We start from the raw sequence: 17,970 nt of genomic DNA, 5'->3' as shown, positions 1-17,970 counted from the left end.
AGCCCCGAAACCTGAAGGATCTGGAGAAGGTCTGTATGGAGGAGTGGGCCAAAATCCCTGCTGCAGTGTGTGCAAACCTGGTCAAGAACTACAGGAAACGTATGATCTCTGTAATTGCAAACTAAGGTTTCTGTACCAAATATTCAGTTCTGCTTTTCTGATGTATCAAATACTTATGTCATGCAATAAAATGCAAATTAATTACTTAAAAATCATACAATGTGATTTTCTGGATTTTTGTTTTAGATTCCGTCTCTCACAGTTGAAGTGTACCTATGATAAAAATTACAGACCTCTACATGCTTTGTAAGTAGGAAAACCTGCAAAATTGTCAGTGTATCAAATACTTGTTCTCCCCACTGTAGATGTTCCAAAGGTCTGCATCAGTGGCTTGTAGGCAATGTGTGTGTGTGTAAGCCAGAAGCTACTAAATGTGTTTATCTTAATTAACGGTCTCTTCATCTCACTGACGCTCTCTTCATCTCTACAGTCCCTCTGTTTTCTACTGCTCTCTACAGTCCCTCTATCTGTTTTCTACTGCTCTCTACAGTCCCTCTCTCTTCATCTCTACAGTCCCTCTGTTTTCTACTGCTCTCTACAGTCCCTCTGTTTTCTACTGCTCTCTACAGTCCCTCTATCTGTTTTCTACTGCTCTCTATAGTCCCTCTCCCTGTTTTCTACTCTCTCCACAGTCCCTCTCTCTCTGTTTTATACTGCTCTCTACAGTCCCTCTCTCTGTTTTCTACTGCTCTCTACAGTCCCTCTATCTGTTTTCTACTGCTCTCTATAGTCCCTCTCCCTGTTTTCTACTCTCTCTACAGTCCCTCTCTCTGTTTTCTACTGCTCTCTACAGTCCCTCTCTCTGTTTTCTACTGCTCTCTACAGTCCCTCTCTCTGTTTTCTACTGCTCTCTACAGTCCCTCTCTCTCTGTTTTCTACTGCTCTCTACAGTCCCTCTCTCTGTTTTCTACTGCTCTCTACAGTCCCTCTCTCTCTGTTTTCTACTGCTCTCTACAGTCCCTCTCTCTCTGTTTTCTACTGCTCTCTACAGTCCCTCTCTCTGTTTTCTACTGCTCTCTACAGTCCCTCTCTCTCTGTTTTCTACTGCTCTCTACAGTCCCTCTCTCTCTGTTTTCTACTGCTCTCTACAGTCCCTCTCTCTCTGTTTTCTACTGCTCTCTACAGTCCCTCTCTCTCTGTTCTCTACTCTCTCTCTCTCTCTCTCTCTCTCTCTCTCTCTCACGTACAGCCATGTTTCCCCCTGGGTGCAGTGCTCACTAATGGCCTGTCTATTTCTGTGTGGTTGTTGTTGCGTAACACCTGGCCAATTACTCTATAGCCTAAATTATTTACACACACTAAGACATATAGATACATATAGACATATAGATATAGATATACATATAGATACATATAGATACATATAGATACATATAGATACATATAGACATATAGATATAGATATACAGTGGGGAGAACAAGTATTTGATACACTGCCGATTTTGCAGGTTTTCCTACTTACAAAGCATGTAGAGGTCTGTAATTTTTATCATAGGTACACTTAAACTGTGAGAGACGGAATCTAAAACAAAAATCCAGAAAATCACATTGTATGATTTTTAAATAATTAATTTGCATTTTATTGCATGACATAAGTATTTGATCACCTACCAACCAGTAAGAATTCCGGCTCTCACAGACCTGTTAGTTTTTCTTTAAGAAGCCCTCCTGTTCTCCACTCATTACCTGTATTAACTGCACCTGTTTGAACTCGTTACCTGTATAAAAGACACCTGTCCACACACTCAATCAAACAGATTCCAACCTCTCCACAATGGCCAAGACCAGAGAGCTGTGTAAGGACATCAGGGATAAAAGTGTAGACCTGCACAAGGCTGGGATGGGCTACAGGACAATAGGCAAGCAGCTTGGTGAGAAGGCAACAACTGTTGGCGCAATTATTAGAAAATGGAAGAAGTTCAAGATGACGGTCAATCACCCTCGGTCTGGGGCTCCATGCAAGATTTCACCTCGTGGGGCATCAATGATCATGAGGAAGGTGAGGGATCAGCCCAGAACTACACGGCAGGACCTGGTCAATGACCTGAAGAGAGCTGGGACCACAGTCTCAAAGAAAACCATTAGTAACACACTACGCCGTCATGGATTAAAATCCTGCAGCGCACGCAAGGTCCCCCTGCTTAAGCCAGTGCATGTCCAGGCCTGTCTGAAGTTTGCCAATGACCATCTGGATGATCCAGAGGAGGAATGGGAGAAGGTCATGTGGTCTGATGAGACAAAAATAGAGCTTTTTGGTCTAACTCCACTCACCGTGTTTGGAGGAAGAAGAAGTATGAGTACAACCCCAAGAATACCATCCCAACCGTGAAGCATGAAGGTGGAAAGATCATTCTTTGGGGATGCTTTTCTGCAAAGGGGACAGGACGACTGCACCGTATTGAGGGGAGGATGGATGGGGCCATGTATCGCGAGATCTTGGCCAACAACCTCCTTCCCTCAGTAAGAGCATTGAAGATGGGTCGTGGCTGGGTCTTCCAGCATGACAACGACACGAAGCACACAGCCATGGCAACTAAGGAGTGGCTCCGTAAGAAGCATCTCAAGGTCCTGGAGTGGCCTAGCCAGTCTCCAGACCTGAACCCAATAGAAAATCTTTGGAGGGAGCTGAACGTCCGTATTGCCCAGCGACAGCCCCGAAACCTGAAGGATCTGGAGAAGATCTGTAGGGAGGAGTGGGCCAAAATCCCTGCTGCAGTGTGTGCAAACCTAGTCAAGAACTACAGGAAACGTATGATCTCTGTAATTGCAAACAAAGGTTTCTGTACCAAATATTAAGTTCTGCTTTTTTGATGTATCAAATACTTATGTCATGCAATAAAATGCAAATTAATTACTTAAAAATCATACAATGTGATTTTCTGGATTTTTGTTTTAGATTCCGTCTCTCACAGTTGAAGTGTACCTATGATAAAAATTACAGACCTCTACATGCTTTGTAAGTAGGAAAACCTGCAAAATTGTCAGTGTATCAAATACTTGTTCTCCCCACTGTACATATAGATACATATAGATACATATAGATACATATAGACATATAGATATATAGATACATATAGACATATAGATATAGATATACATATAGATACATATAGATATATAGATACATATAGACATATAGATATAGATATACATATAGATACATATAGACATATAGATATATAGACATATAGATATAGATATACATATAGATACATATAGATATATAGACATATAGATATAGATATACATATAGATACATATAGATACATATAGATACATATAGACATATAGATATATAGATACATATAGACATATAGATATACATATAGAGACATATAGACATATAGATATATAGATACATATAGACATATAGATATAGATATACATATAGATACATATAGACATATAGATATATAGATACATATAGACATATAGATATAGATATACATATAGATACATATAGACATATAGATATAGATATACATATAGATACATATAGACATATAGATATAGATATACATATAGATACATATAGACATATAGATATATAGATATATAGATACATATAGACATATAGATATAGATATACATATAGATACATATAGACATATAGATATACATATAGATACATATACACATATAGATATAGATATACATATAGATACATATAGACATATAGATATATAGATACATATAGACATATAGATATAGATATACATATAGATACATATAGACATATAGATATATATAGACATATAGACATATAGATATAGATATACATATAGATACATATAGACATATAGATATAGATATACATATAGATACATATAGACATAGATATACATATAGATATAGATATATATATAGATACATATAGACATATAGATATAGATATACATATAGATACATATAGACATATAGATATAGATATACATATAGATACATATAGACATATAGATATAGATATACATATAGATACATATAGACATATAGATATATAGATACATATAGACATATAGATATAGATATATATACATATAGATACATATAGACATATAGATATAGACATACATATAGATACATATAGACATATAGATATAGATATACATATAGATACATATAGACATATAGATATATATATACATATAGACATATAGATATAGATATACATATAGATACATATAGACATATAGATATATAGATACATATAGACATATAGATATATAGATACATATAGACATATAGATATAGATATACATATAGATACATATAGACATATAGATACATATAGATATATAGAGACATATAGACATATAGATATAGATATACATATAGATACATATAGACATATAGATATACATATAGATACATATAGACATATAGATATAGATATACATATAGATACATATAGACATATAGATATATATAGACATATAGACATATAGATATAGATATACATATAGATACATATAGACATATAGATATAGATATACATATAGATACATATAGACATATAGATATACATATAGATATAGATATATATATAGATACATATAGACATATAGATATAGATATACATATAGATACATATAGACATATAGATACATATAGATATATAGAGACATATAGACATATAGATATAGATATACATATAGATACATATAGACATATAGATATACATATAGATACATATAGACATATAGATATAGATATACATATAGATACATATAGACATATAGATATATATAGACATATAGACATATAGATATAGATATACATATAGATACATATAGACATATAGATATAGATATACATATAGATACATATAGACATATAGATATACATATAGATATAGATATATATATAGATACATATAGACATATAGATATAGATATACATATAGATACATATAGACATATAGATATAGATATACATATAGATACATATAGACATATAGATATAGATATACATATAGATACATATAGACATATAGATATATAGATACATATAGACATATAGATATAGATATACATATAGATACATATAGACATATAGATATAGATATACATATAGATACATATAGACATATAGATATAGAGATATAGATATACATATAGATACATATAGACATATAGATATATATATACATATAGACATATAGATATAGATATACATATAGATACATATAGACATATAGATATATAGATACATATAGACATATAGATATATAGATACATATAGACATATAGATATAGATATACATATAGATACATATAGACATATAGATACATATAGATATATAGAGACATATAGACATATAGATATAGATATACATATAGATACATATAGACATATAGATATACATATAGATACATATAGACATATAGATATAGATATACATATAGATACATATAGACATATAGATATATAGATACATATAGACATATAGATATAGATATACATATAGATACATATAGACATATAGATACATATAGACATATAGATATAGATATACATATAGATACATATAGACATATAGATATATAGATACATATAGACATATAGATATAGATATAGATACATATAGACATATAGATATACATATAGATACATATAGACATATAGATACATATAGACATATAGATATATAGACATATAGATATATAGACATATAGACATATAGATATATAGACATATAGACATATAGATATATAGACATATAGATATATAGACATATAGATATAGATATAGATACATATAGACATATAGACATATAGATATATAGACATATAGACATATAGATATATAGACATATAGATATATAGACATATAGACATATAGACATATAGACATATAGATATATAGACATATAGATATATAGACATATAGACATATAGATATATAGATATATAGACATATAGACATATAGATATATAGACATATACACATATAGATATAGATATATAGACATATAGATATATAGATACATATAGATATAGACATATAGATATAGATATACATATAGACATATAGATACATATAGACATATAGATATATATATATAGACATATAGATATAGATATATAGACATATATATATATATAGACATATAGATACATATAGACATATAGATATATAGACATATAGATATAGACATATAGACATATAGACATATAGATATATAGACATATAGACATATAGATATATAGACATATAGATACAGTGGGGAGAACAAGTATTTGATACACTGCCGATTTTGCAGGTTTTCCTACTTACAAAGCATGTAGAGGTCTGTAATTTTTATCATAGGTACACTTCAACTGTGAGAGACGGAATCTAAAACAAAAATCCAGAAAATCACACTGTATGATTTTTAAATAATTAATTTGCATTTTATTGCATGACATAAGTATTTGATCACCTACCAACCAGTAAGAATTCCGGCTCTCACAGACCTGTTAGTTTTTCTTTAAGAAGCCCTCCTGTTCTCCACTCATTACCTGTATTAACTGCACCTGTTTGAACTCGTTACCTGTATAAAAGACACCTGTCCACACACTCAATCAAACAGATTCCAACCTCTCCACAATGGCCAAGACCAGAGAGCTGTGTAAGGACATCAGGGATAAAATTGTAGACCTGCACAAGGCTGGGATGGGCTGCAGGACAATAGGCAAGCAGCTTGGTGAGAAGGAAACAACTGTTGGCGCAATTATTAGAAAATGGAAGAAGTTCAAGATGACGGTCAATCACCCTCGGTCTGGGGCTCCATGCAAGATTTCACCTCGTGGGGCATCAATGATCATGAGGAAGGTGAGGGATCAGCCCAGAACTACACGGCAGGACCTGGTCAATGACCTGAAGAGAGCTGGGACCACAGTCTCAAAGAAAACCATTAGTAACACACTACGCCGTCATGGATTAAAATCCTGCAGCGCACGCAAGGTCCCCCTGCTTAAGCCAGTGCATGTCCAGGCCTGTCTGAAGTTTGCCAATGACCATCTGGATGATCCAGAGGAGGAATGGGAGAAGGTCATGTGGTCTGATGAGACAAAAATAGAGCTTTTTGGTCTAACTCCACTCGCCGTGTTTGGAGGAAGAAGAAGTATGAGTACAACCCCAAGAACACCATCCCAACCGTGAAGCATGGAGGTGGAAACATCATTCTTTGGGGATGCTTTTCTGCAAAGGGGACAGGACGACTGCACCGTATTGAGGGGAGGATGGATGGGGCCATGTATCGCGAGATCTTGGCCAACAACCTCCTTCCCTCAGTAAGAGCATTGAAGATGGGTCGTGGCTGGGTCTTCCAGCATGACAACGACACGAAGCACACAGCCATGGCAACTAAGGAGTGGCTCCGTAAGAAGCATCTCAAGGTCCTGGAGTGGCCTAGCCAGTCTCCAGACCTGAACCCAATAGAAAATCTTTGGAGGGAGCTGAAACTCCGTATTGCCCAGCGACAGCCCCGAAACCTGAAGGATCTGGAGAAGATCTGTAGGGAGGAGTGGGCCAAAATCCCTGCTGCAGTGTGTGCAAACCTAGTCAAGAACTACAGGAAACGTATGATCTCTGTAATTGCAAACAAAGGTTTCTGTACCAAATATTAAGTTCTGCTTTTCTGATGTATCAAATACTTATGTCATGCAATAAAATGCAGATTAATTACTTAAAAATCATACAATGTGATTTTCTGGATTTTTGTTTTAGATTCCGTCTCTCATAGTTGAAGTGTACCTATGATAAAAATTACAGACCTCTACATGCTTTGTAAGTAGGAAAACCTGCAAAATCGGCAGTGTATCAAATACTTGTTCTCCCCACTGTATATAGACATATAGATATATAGACATATAATATAGATATAGATATAGATATATAGACATATAGATATATAGATACATATAGACATATAGATATAGACATATAGATATAGATATACATATAGACATATAGATACATATAGACATATAGATATATATATATAGACATATAGATATATAGACATATACACATATAGATATAGATATATAGACATATAGATATAGACATATAGATATATAGACATATAGATATAGACATATAGATATATATAGACATATAGATATAGATATATAGATATAGATATATAGACATATATATAGACATATAGATATATAGACATATAGATATAGATATATAGACATATAGATATATATATAGACATATAGATATATAGACATATAGATATAGATATATAGACATATAGACATATAGATACATATAGACATATAGATACATATAGACATATAGATATATAGACATATATATAGACATATAGATATATAGACATATAGATATAGATATAGATATATAGACATATAGATACATATATAGACATATAGATATAGATATATAGACATATATATAGACATATAGACATATAGATAGATATATAGACATATAGACATATAGATATACATATAGACATATAGATATAGATATACATATAGACATATAGATACATATAGACATATAGATATAGATATATAGACATATATATAGACATATAGATACATATAGACATATAGATATAGATATATAGACATATATATAGACATATAGATATATAGACATATAGATATAGATATATAGACATATAGATACATATAGACATATAGATATACATATAGACATATAGATATAGATATACATATAGACATATAGATACATATAGACATATAGATATAGACATATATATAGACATATAGATACATATAGACATATAGATATAGATATATAGACATATATATAGACATATAGATATATAGACATATAGATATATAGACATGTAGATATAGATATATAGACATATAGATACATATAGACATATAGATATACATATAGACATATAGATATAGATATACATATAGACATATAGATACATATAGACATATAGATATAGACATATATATAGACATATAGATACATATAGATATATAGACATAGATATAGACATATAGATATATAGACATATAGATATAGATATATAGACATATAGATACATATATAGACATATAGATATAGATATATAGACATATATATAGACATATAGATATATAGACATATAGATATAGATATATAGACATATAGATATATAGACATATAGATACATATATAGACATATAGATATAGATATATAGACATATATATAGACATATAGATATATAGACATATAGATATAGATATATAGACATATAGATATATAGACATATAGATACATATATAGACATATAGATATAGATATATAGACATATATATAGATATATAGACATATAGATATAGATATATAGACATATATAGACATATATATACATATAGACATATAGATATAGATATATATACATATATAGACATATATATACATATAGACATATAGATATAGATATATAGACATATATAGACATATATATACATATAGACATATAGATATAGATATATAGACATATATAGACATATATATACATATAGATATAGATATATAGACATATAGATACATATAGACATATAGATATAGATATATAGACATATATATATATATATAGACATATAGATATATAGACATATATATACATATAGACATATAGATATAGATATATAGACATATATATAGACATATAGATATAGATATATAGACATATATATATATATATAGACATATAGATATATAGACATATAGATACATATATAGATATAGATATATAGATATATATATAGACATATAGATATATAGACATATAGATACATATAGACATATAGATATATATATATAGACATATAGATATATAGACATATAGATATAGATATAGATATATAGACATATAGATATATAGACATATAGATATATATATATAGATATATATATATAGACATATAGATACATATAGACATATAGATATAGATATAGATATAGACATATAGATATATAGACATATAGATACATATAGACATATAGATACATATAGACATATAGATATAGATATATAGATATATATATAGACATATAGATATATAGACATATAGATACATATAGACATATAGATATATATATAGACATACATATAGATATATAGACATATAGATACATATAGACATATAGATATAGATATATAGATATATATATAGACATATAGATATATAGACATATAGACATATAGATATATATATAGATATATAGACATATAGATATATATATAGACATATAGATATATATATATAGACATATAGACGCATACATATATATAGTTGTAGTCAGAAGTTTACATACACCTTAGCCAAATACATTTAAACTCAGTTTTTCACAATTCCTGACATTTAATCCTAGTAAAAAATTCCCTGTGTTAGGTCAGTTAGGATCACCACTTTATTTGAAGAATGTGAAATGTCAGAATAATAGTAGAGAGAATAATTTACTTCAGCTTTCATTTCTTTCATCACATTCCCAGTGGGTCAGAAGTTTTACATACACTCAATTAGTAGTTGGTAGCATTGCCTTTAAATTGTTTAACTTGGGTCAAATATTTTGGGTAGCCTTCCACAAACTTCCCACATTAAGTTGGGTGAATTTTGGCCCATTCCTCCTGACAGAGCTGGTGTAACTGAGTCAGGTTTGTAGGCCTCCTTGCTCGCACACACTTTTTTAGTTCTGCCCACAAATGTTCTATGGGATTGAGGTCAGGGTTTTGTGATGGCCACTCCAATACCTTGACTTTGTTGTCCTTAAGCCATTTTGCCACAACTTTGGAAGTATGCTTGAGGTCATTGTCCATTTGGAAGACCCATTTGCAACCAAGCTTTAACTTCCTGACAAATGTCTTGAGATATTGCTTCAATATATCCACATAATTTTCCTGCCTCATGATGCCATCTATTTTGTGAAGTGCACCAGTCCCTCCTGCAGCAAAGCACCCCCACAACATGTTGCTGCCACCCCCTTGCTTCACGGTTGGGATGGTGTTCTTCGGCTTGCAAGCATCCCCCTTTTTCCTCCAAACATAACAATGGTCATTATGGCCAAACAGTTCTATTTGTGTTTCATCAGACCGGGGGACATTTCTCCAAAAATCTTTGTCCCCATGCGCAGTTGCAAACCGTAGTCTATCTTTTTTATGGCGGTTTTGGAGCAGTGGCTTCTTCCTTGCTGAGCGACCTTTCAGGTTATGTCGATATAGGATTCGTTTTACTGTGGATATAGATACTTTTGTATCTGTTTCCTCCAGCATCTTCACAAGGTCCTTTGCTTTTGTTCTGGGATTGATTTGCACTTTTTGCACCAAAGTACGTTCATCTCTAGGAGACAGAACGCGTCTCCTTCCTGAGCGGTATGACGGCTGCGTGGTCCCATGGTGTTTATACTTGCGGACTATTGTTTGTACAGATGAACGTGGTACCTTCAGGCGTTTGGAAATTGCTCCCAAGGATGAACCAGACTTGTGGAGGTCTACAAAAACAAAATCGTAGGTTTTGGCTGATTTCTTTTGATTTTCCCATGATGTCAAGCAAAGAGGCACTGCGTTTGAAGGTAGGCCTTGAAATACATCCACAGGTACACAATTGACTTAAATGATGTCAATTAGCCTATCAGAAGCTTCTAAAGCCATGACATCATTTTCTGGAATTTTCCAAGCTGTTTAAAGGCACAGTCAACTTAGTGCATGTAAACATCTGACCCACTGGAATTGTGATACAGTGAATATCAGTGAAATAATCTGTCTTTAAACAATTGTTGGAAAAATTACTTGTGTCATGCACAAAGTAGATGTCCTAACTGACTTTCCAGTACTATAGTTTCTTAACAAGACATTTGTGGAATGGTTGAAAAACAAGTTTTAATGACTCCAACCTAAGTGTATGTAAACTTCTGACAGGCATGTCTCTAGATTATGTGATGAGATCATAGGACGATCGTCACACACACTGTACGTACGGCTGTGGAATAATGTAAACTAGATTATCAGTATATCTGGATCTAAGGACCGTGTGTAGTGTGAACGTGTGTGTGTTTCCTTATACTGTTGCTAACCTCAAACTCTTATGTGTGTTTTTTATTTAGATTCTCCTGTGTCTAAGTCTGGTCCTGGGTACTCCGGAGCTCCACGCATTCAGAGGCAGGAGCAGGTCATCCACCACTCCCCCAAGAAGAGCTCCCAGGTCAGGCTTCACTCTGCGCCACACTCCCCTGTCCGCACCTCGACCAGGGTGGAGGATCAGACGTACTTCTTAAGTCACCTGATGGACCATTTGGGTTGCATGTCAATAGTTGAAAGTGACTTTCTCTCCTCATCTCATCTCCTCTACTTCACCTCCTCTCCTCTCCTCCTCTCCTCTACTTCATCTCCTCTCCTTCATCTGCTCTAAAGCACCTGAAGACATGTTCTCTTGTCCAGGTCTTTGAGATCACTGCAGATGAAGGATGTCACTGATCTGAAGAGATTTTCTCTTGTCCAGACTCCTGTCTAACCCATCTCTCTCTCTCTCCCTCCCTCTCTCTCCCCCTCTCTCTCTCCCTCCCTCTCTCTCCCCCTCTCTCTCTCTCTCTCTCCCTCCCTCTCCCTCCCTCTCTCTCCCCTCCCTCTCCCCTCTCTCTCCCCCCAGCAGCCTGAGGGTCCCTACTCCAGCAGTAACACCCTCTCCAGCACGGCCTCCAGCGGGGGCCACAGCGACACCGACAAGTGGTCCGACCCGGGGGCCCCCGGAGCACCAGGGGAGGCCACTGAGTCTGAACCCAACGGCCTGGGAGGGGGGTACCTCCAGGGGGCCTCGGCCGACAGTGGGATAGACACCTCGTCTTACGGAGGGGGAGGGGGCCACTCACACCCCCACCACGGGAGTTCTAGTTGCCTCTTGGCTCCTGGGGGTAGAGAGGGGAGGGATAGAGCTCCATCCCCCAGGCATAGCCCCACTGAGGGGGACAGGAGGGTGCTAGAGAGGTCCACGCCAGCCGCGGAGTCCCCACAACCCCCAGTGGAGAGGGGGGAGAGAGGAGAGGGGACGGCCAGGACTCCTCCTACACACCTATTGGTTAGAGATTGCAGCTTGTACAGTCTGAGTGATGCTGGGTCACACTCCAGGTATGTAGTGGTTAAGACTTGAAGACACACATGCATACAGCAGACACACTCACCCTCAAACACATAACCTTTTTCAAAAACTATTTTAACCATGATATTTGCTAGGCCGCTCCCACTCTCTCTGTCTAGCTAAACTGATTGCTAATCTTTCAAGCAGCGGAGGTGACATAGAATATATCTTCAGTCACAAAAGGAAAACAGTATCTTCCCAGAAGCAAAATATAATGGCTTTGATACTCTTAACAGAACTCACACAGTTAACAAAACCCACAGAGATACACGTTGATTTAAGCCTAGCTAGCTGATAGCACGATACCTGTGTACAGTGACGTTAGGGCTGGGAGGAGGATATGTAGCGCACTGTATCTCTACATGTCCGCTGCGTAATCTGCAGATTTCAACCCCTGCAAAAATGTGTGTTTATCTCCATAGTTATTAGCTCAAAGTCTAGATTATTTCATTGGCATGTTACGTTATTTTGGCCCCAGCTAGTTGAATCCATACTCTCTCTCTCCCCCCACCCCCAGCTCCAGAGGCCATTCTGGCCACAGTTCCCCCCGTGAAGAGTCCTCTTCCTCTGCCACCTCCCCCTGCTCCCAGACGTCGGCCTCCCCCGGCCCCAAGACCTTCTACCCCCGCCAGGGAGCCACCTCCAAGTACCTCATCGGCTGGAGAAAGCCAGGTTCCACCATCAACTCTGTTGACTTCGGAGACAACCGCAGGTAAGACCCAGAGGGACAGTTGTTCTATTGAATGTGTGACACCATAACCTTGTATGAGCTCTCTGAATACTTGATCCACACCTTGTGGCCACATGGGGATATTACAATGCTATTAACATCAAGTTGAGTTGAAATGTGATGAGGAACTTTGCTCCAGATGAAATTATATTAGATTTATTTGAAGGCTCACTGCCTGGTTTACTGCCTGGTTTACTGCCTGGTTTACTGCCTGGTTTACTGCCTGGTGTACTGCCTGGTTTACTGCCTGGTTTACTGCCTGGTTTACTGCCTGGTTTACTGCCTGGTTTACTGCCTGGTTCACTGCCTGGTTTACTGCCTGGTTTACTGCCTGGTTTACTGCCTGGTTTACTGCCTGGTTTACTGCCTGGTTCACTGCCTGGTTTACTGCCTGGTTTACTGCCTGGTTTACTGCCTGGTTCACTGCCTGGTTTACTGCCTGGTTTACTGCCTGGTTTACTGCCTGGTTCACTGCCTGGTTCACTGCCTGGTTTACCGCCTGGTTTACCGCCTGGTTTACCGCCTGGTTCACCGCCTGGTTTACCGCCTGGTTTACTGCCTGGTTCACTGCCTGGTTTACTGCCTGGTTCACTGCCTGGTTCACTGCCTGGTTTACTGCCTGGTTCACTGCCTGGTTCACTGCCTGGTTCACTGCCTGGTTTACTGCCTGGTGTACTGCCTGGTGTACTGCCTGGTGTACTGCCTGGTTCACTGCCTGGTTCACTGCCTGGTTTACCGCCTGGTTCACTGCCTGGTTTACTGCCTGGTTTACCGCCTGGTTTACCGCCTGGTTTGCTGCCTGGTTTACTGTCTGGTGTGTGTTCCCAGGACAGTATTGAAGCAGCAGCATGTATTTAAATTTTTAACACGTTCTATGTCATCTGACCTCTAACCTCTCCTTGTTGATGTATTACCAGGAAGTCCCCAGGGGAAGGAGGAGGAGGAAGTGGAGGAGAGGGGGGTGGAGGAGGGGGTCAGGGTGGGGTCGGTGTTCAGAGCAGACCCCATCACTCCCCCCAGCCACACCTCACCCACGCTAAGACCACTGCAGAGGATGATATGAAGAGACTGAGTCCAGACAGCCCCCTGAAACACAGACGGCACAAGGTTAAGGACAAGGTACCTGCAGGGTGGGTGGGTGGGTGGGAAAGATATGAAGAGACCAGACGCCCCCCCCCCCCCCCCCCGCTCCCTTCCCCCTCCCTCCCAAGGACAAGGTACCTACAGGGTGGGTGGGTGGGTGGGAAAGATATGAAGAGACTGAGTTCAGACGCCCCCCCCCCCCCCCCCGCTCCCTCCCAAGGACAAGGTACCTACAGGGTGGGTGGGTGGGTGGGAAAGATATGAAGAGACTGAGTTCAGACGCCCCCCCCCGCTCCCTCCCAAGGACAAGGTACCTGCTGGGTGTGTGGGTGGGAAAGATATGAAGAGACCAGATGCCCCTCCCCCCTCCCTCCCAAGGACAAGGTACAGGAAACATTAGCATATTGGCCTAACAGACCGGTATGATGTTATGTGGGTGACCTTTGCTCCTGTGATCTATACGTTTCCCTGCCCCAGGTGCTACAATACAAACACACTTTATTATCATGAATGACAAGGCCACTGTTGCTAAAGTGGAGTGAGATAATAACAATAAACAGTAAACAGTATCATTAACATGATAGTAGTAGTGGTTAGAGAAAAGGGACTGTGTGTGTGTGTGTGTGTGTGTGTGTGTGTGTGTGTGTGTGTGTGTGTGTGTGTGTGTGTGTGTGTGTGTGTGTGTGTGTATATTTTTTAGTGTGTGTATATATGTATATAGTGTGGTGTATATATGTATATAGTGTGTGTGTGTATATTTTTTAGTGTATGTATATAGTGTGTGTGTGTGTATATACTATTACAAGACATTTTATATGTGGGTACAATGAGATCATGCAGTGTACAGACATCAGACCAGGGACTTCTGTAATGTTAGAATTTAAATCCTACTGCTAGTGTTTTTTTAATTAAATTGACTTGTAATAGCAGGACTTATCAGTCTGGCTCTCTTCGCCCCCTCCAGTCGTCCTCAGGCCAGCCCCCTACCCGTCGATCACTCCACCGCACCCTGTCTGATGAGAGTATCTACCGGGGCCAGCGTGTCCCCTCTCTGAGGCTGGGGGACCTAGAACCAGACCCCAGCCTGGCTAGTGACGTGTTGTTCAGCTGCTCCACGTTGCCACGCTCTCCCACCACCCGCGGGGTGCCTCTCAGACGACCCTCGTACAAACTGGGGATCAAACTCCACGGTGAGACTGTTCGGGTTAACTTGAACCCTGCTCACAAACCCTTTTGTTTACTGACTACAGAGTAACACACCTGTTCTTGGCTCTATGACCTACAGTTGAAGTCGGAGGTTTACGTACACTTAGGTTGGAGTCATTAAAACTCGTTTTTCAACCACTCCACAAATGTCTTGTTAACAAACTATAGTTTTGGCAAGTTTTGTGCATGACACAAGTAATTTTTCCAACAATTGTTTACAGACAGATTATTTCACTTATAATTCACTGTATCACAATTCCAGTGGGTCAGAAGTTTACATACACTAAGTTGACTGTGCCTTTAAACAGCTCGGAACATTCCAGAAAATGATGTCATGGCTTTAGAAGCTTCTGATAGACTAATTGCCATCATTTGAGTCATTTGGAGGTGTAACTGTGGATGTATTTCAAGGCCTACCTTCAAACTCGGTTCCTCTTTGCTTGACATCATGGGAAAATCAAAAGAAATCAGCCAAGACCTCAGAAAATAAACTGTAGACGTCCACAAGTCTGGTTCATCCTTGGGAGCAATTTCCAAACGCCTGAAGGTACCACGTTCATCTGTATAAACAATAGTAACACACAATAGTACGCAAGTATAAACACCATGGGACCACGCAGCCGTCGTACCGCTCAGGAAAGAGACGCCTTCTGTCTCCCAGAGATTAACTTACTTTGGTGCGAAAAGTGCAAATCAATCCCAGAACAACAGCAAAGGACCTTGTGAAGATGCTGGAGGAAACAGGTACAAAATGATCTATATCCACAGTAAAATGAGTCCTATATCGACATAACCTGAAAGGCCACTCTGCAAGGAAGAAGCCACTGCTCCAAAACCGCCATAAAATAGCCAGACTACGGTTTGCAACTGCACATGGGGACAAAGATTGTACTTTTTGGAGAAATGTCCTTTGGTCTGATGAAACAAACATAGAACTGTTTAGCCGTAATAATGTTTGGAGGAAAAAGGGGGAGGTTTGCAAGCCGACGAACACCATCCCAACCGTGAAGCACGGGGGTGGCAGCATCATGTTGTGGGGGTGCTTTGCTGCAGGAGGGACTGGTGCACTTCACAAAATAGATGGCATCACGAGGCAGGACAATTATGAGGATATATTGAAGCAACATCTGAAGACATCAGTCGGGAAGTTAAAGCTTGGTTGCAAATGGGTCTTCCAAATGGACAATGACCCCAAGCAAACTTCCAAAGTTGTGGCAAAATGGCTTAAGGAACACAAAGTCAAGGTATTGGAGTGGCCATCACAAAGCCCTTACTTCCTATATAAACTTTGTGGGCAGAACTGAAAAAGCGTATGCGAGCAAGGAGGCCTACAAACCCGACTCAGTTACACCAGCTCTGTCAGGAGGAATGGGCCAAAATTCACCCAACTTATTGTGGGAAGCTTGTGGAAGGCTACCCAAAACGTTTGACCCAAGTTAAACAATTAAAAGGCAATGCTACCAAATACTAATTGAGTGTATGTAAACTTCTGACCCACTGGGAATGTGATGAAAGAAATAAAAGCTGAAATAAATCATTCTCTCTACTATTATTCTGACATTTCACATTCTTACCATCAAGTGGTGATCCCAACTGACCTAAGACAGGGAATTTTTACTAGGATTAAATATCAGGAATCGTGAAAAACTGAGTTGAAATGTATTTGGCTAAGGTATATGTAAACTTCCGATTTCAACTGCAGGATATATTAACATGGTCATTGGTTCCTACTTGGAATGACATGTGAAGCTTCGATGGAGTGCTTTGTGAAC

The 17,970-nt window shown here is 37.4% G+C and overlaps 1 protein-coding gene across 2 annotated transcripts in view; it reads left to right on the top strand.

Moving 5' to 3' along the window:
* LOC139555968 (signal-induced proliferation-associated 1-like protein 1) overlaps positions 1–17,970 on the top strand; it is a 122,513-nt gene that overhangs the window by 79,425 nt on the left and 25,118 nt on the right. The window contains exons 16-20 of one of the 2 annotated variants that reach the window (XM_071369391.1): positions 12,152–12,249; positions 12,697–13,169; positions 13,697–13,891; positions 14,827–15,028; positions 15,957–16,182. In XM_071369391.1, the coding sequence (XP_071225492.1) occupies positions 12,152–12,249; positions 12,697–13,169; positions 13,697–13,891; positions 14,827–15,028; positions 15,957–16,182 (1,194 nt within the window). Of the gene's footprint in view, positions 1–12,151; positions 12,250–12,693; positions 13,170–13,696; positions 13,892–14,826; positions 15,029–15,956; positions 16,183–17,970 lie in introns of both variants that reach the window. The other variant, XM_071369390.1, reaches the window with a different exon arrangement.

This window comes from Salvelinus alpinus, chromosome 27 (genome assembly GCF_045679555.1).
Source record: "Salvelinus alpinus chromosome 27, SLU_Salpinus.1, whole genome shotgun sequence".
NCBI classification, from domain to species: Eukaryota; Metazoa; Chordata; class Actinopteri; order Salmoniformes; family Salmonidae; genus Salvelinus; species Salvelinus alpinus.
Note: the sequence above shows the minus strand (reverse complement) of the source record. Positions and strands in the feature narration are given on the sequence as shown.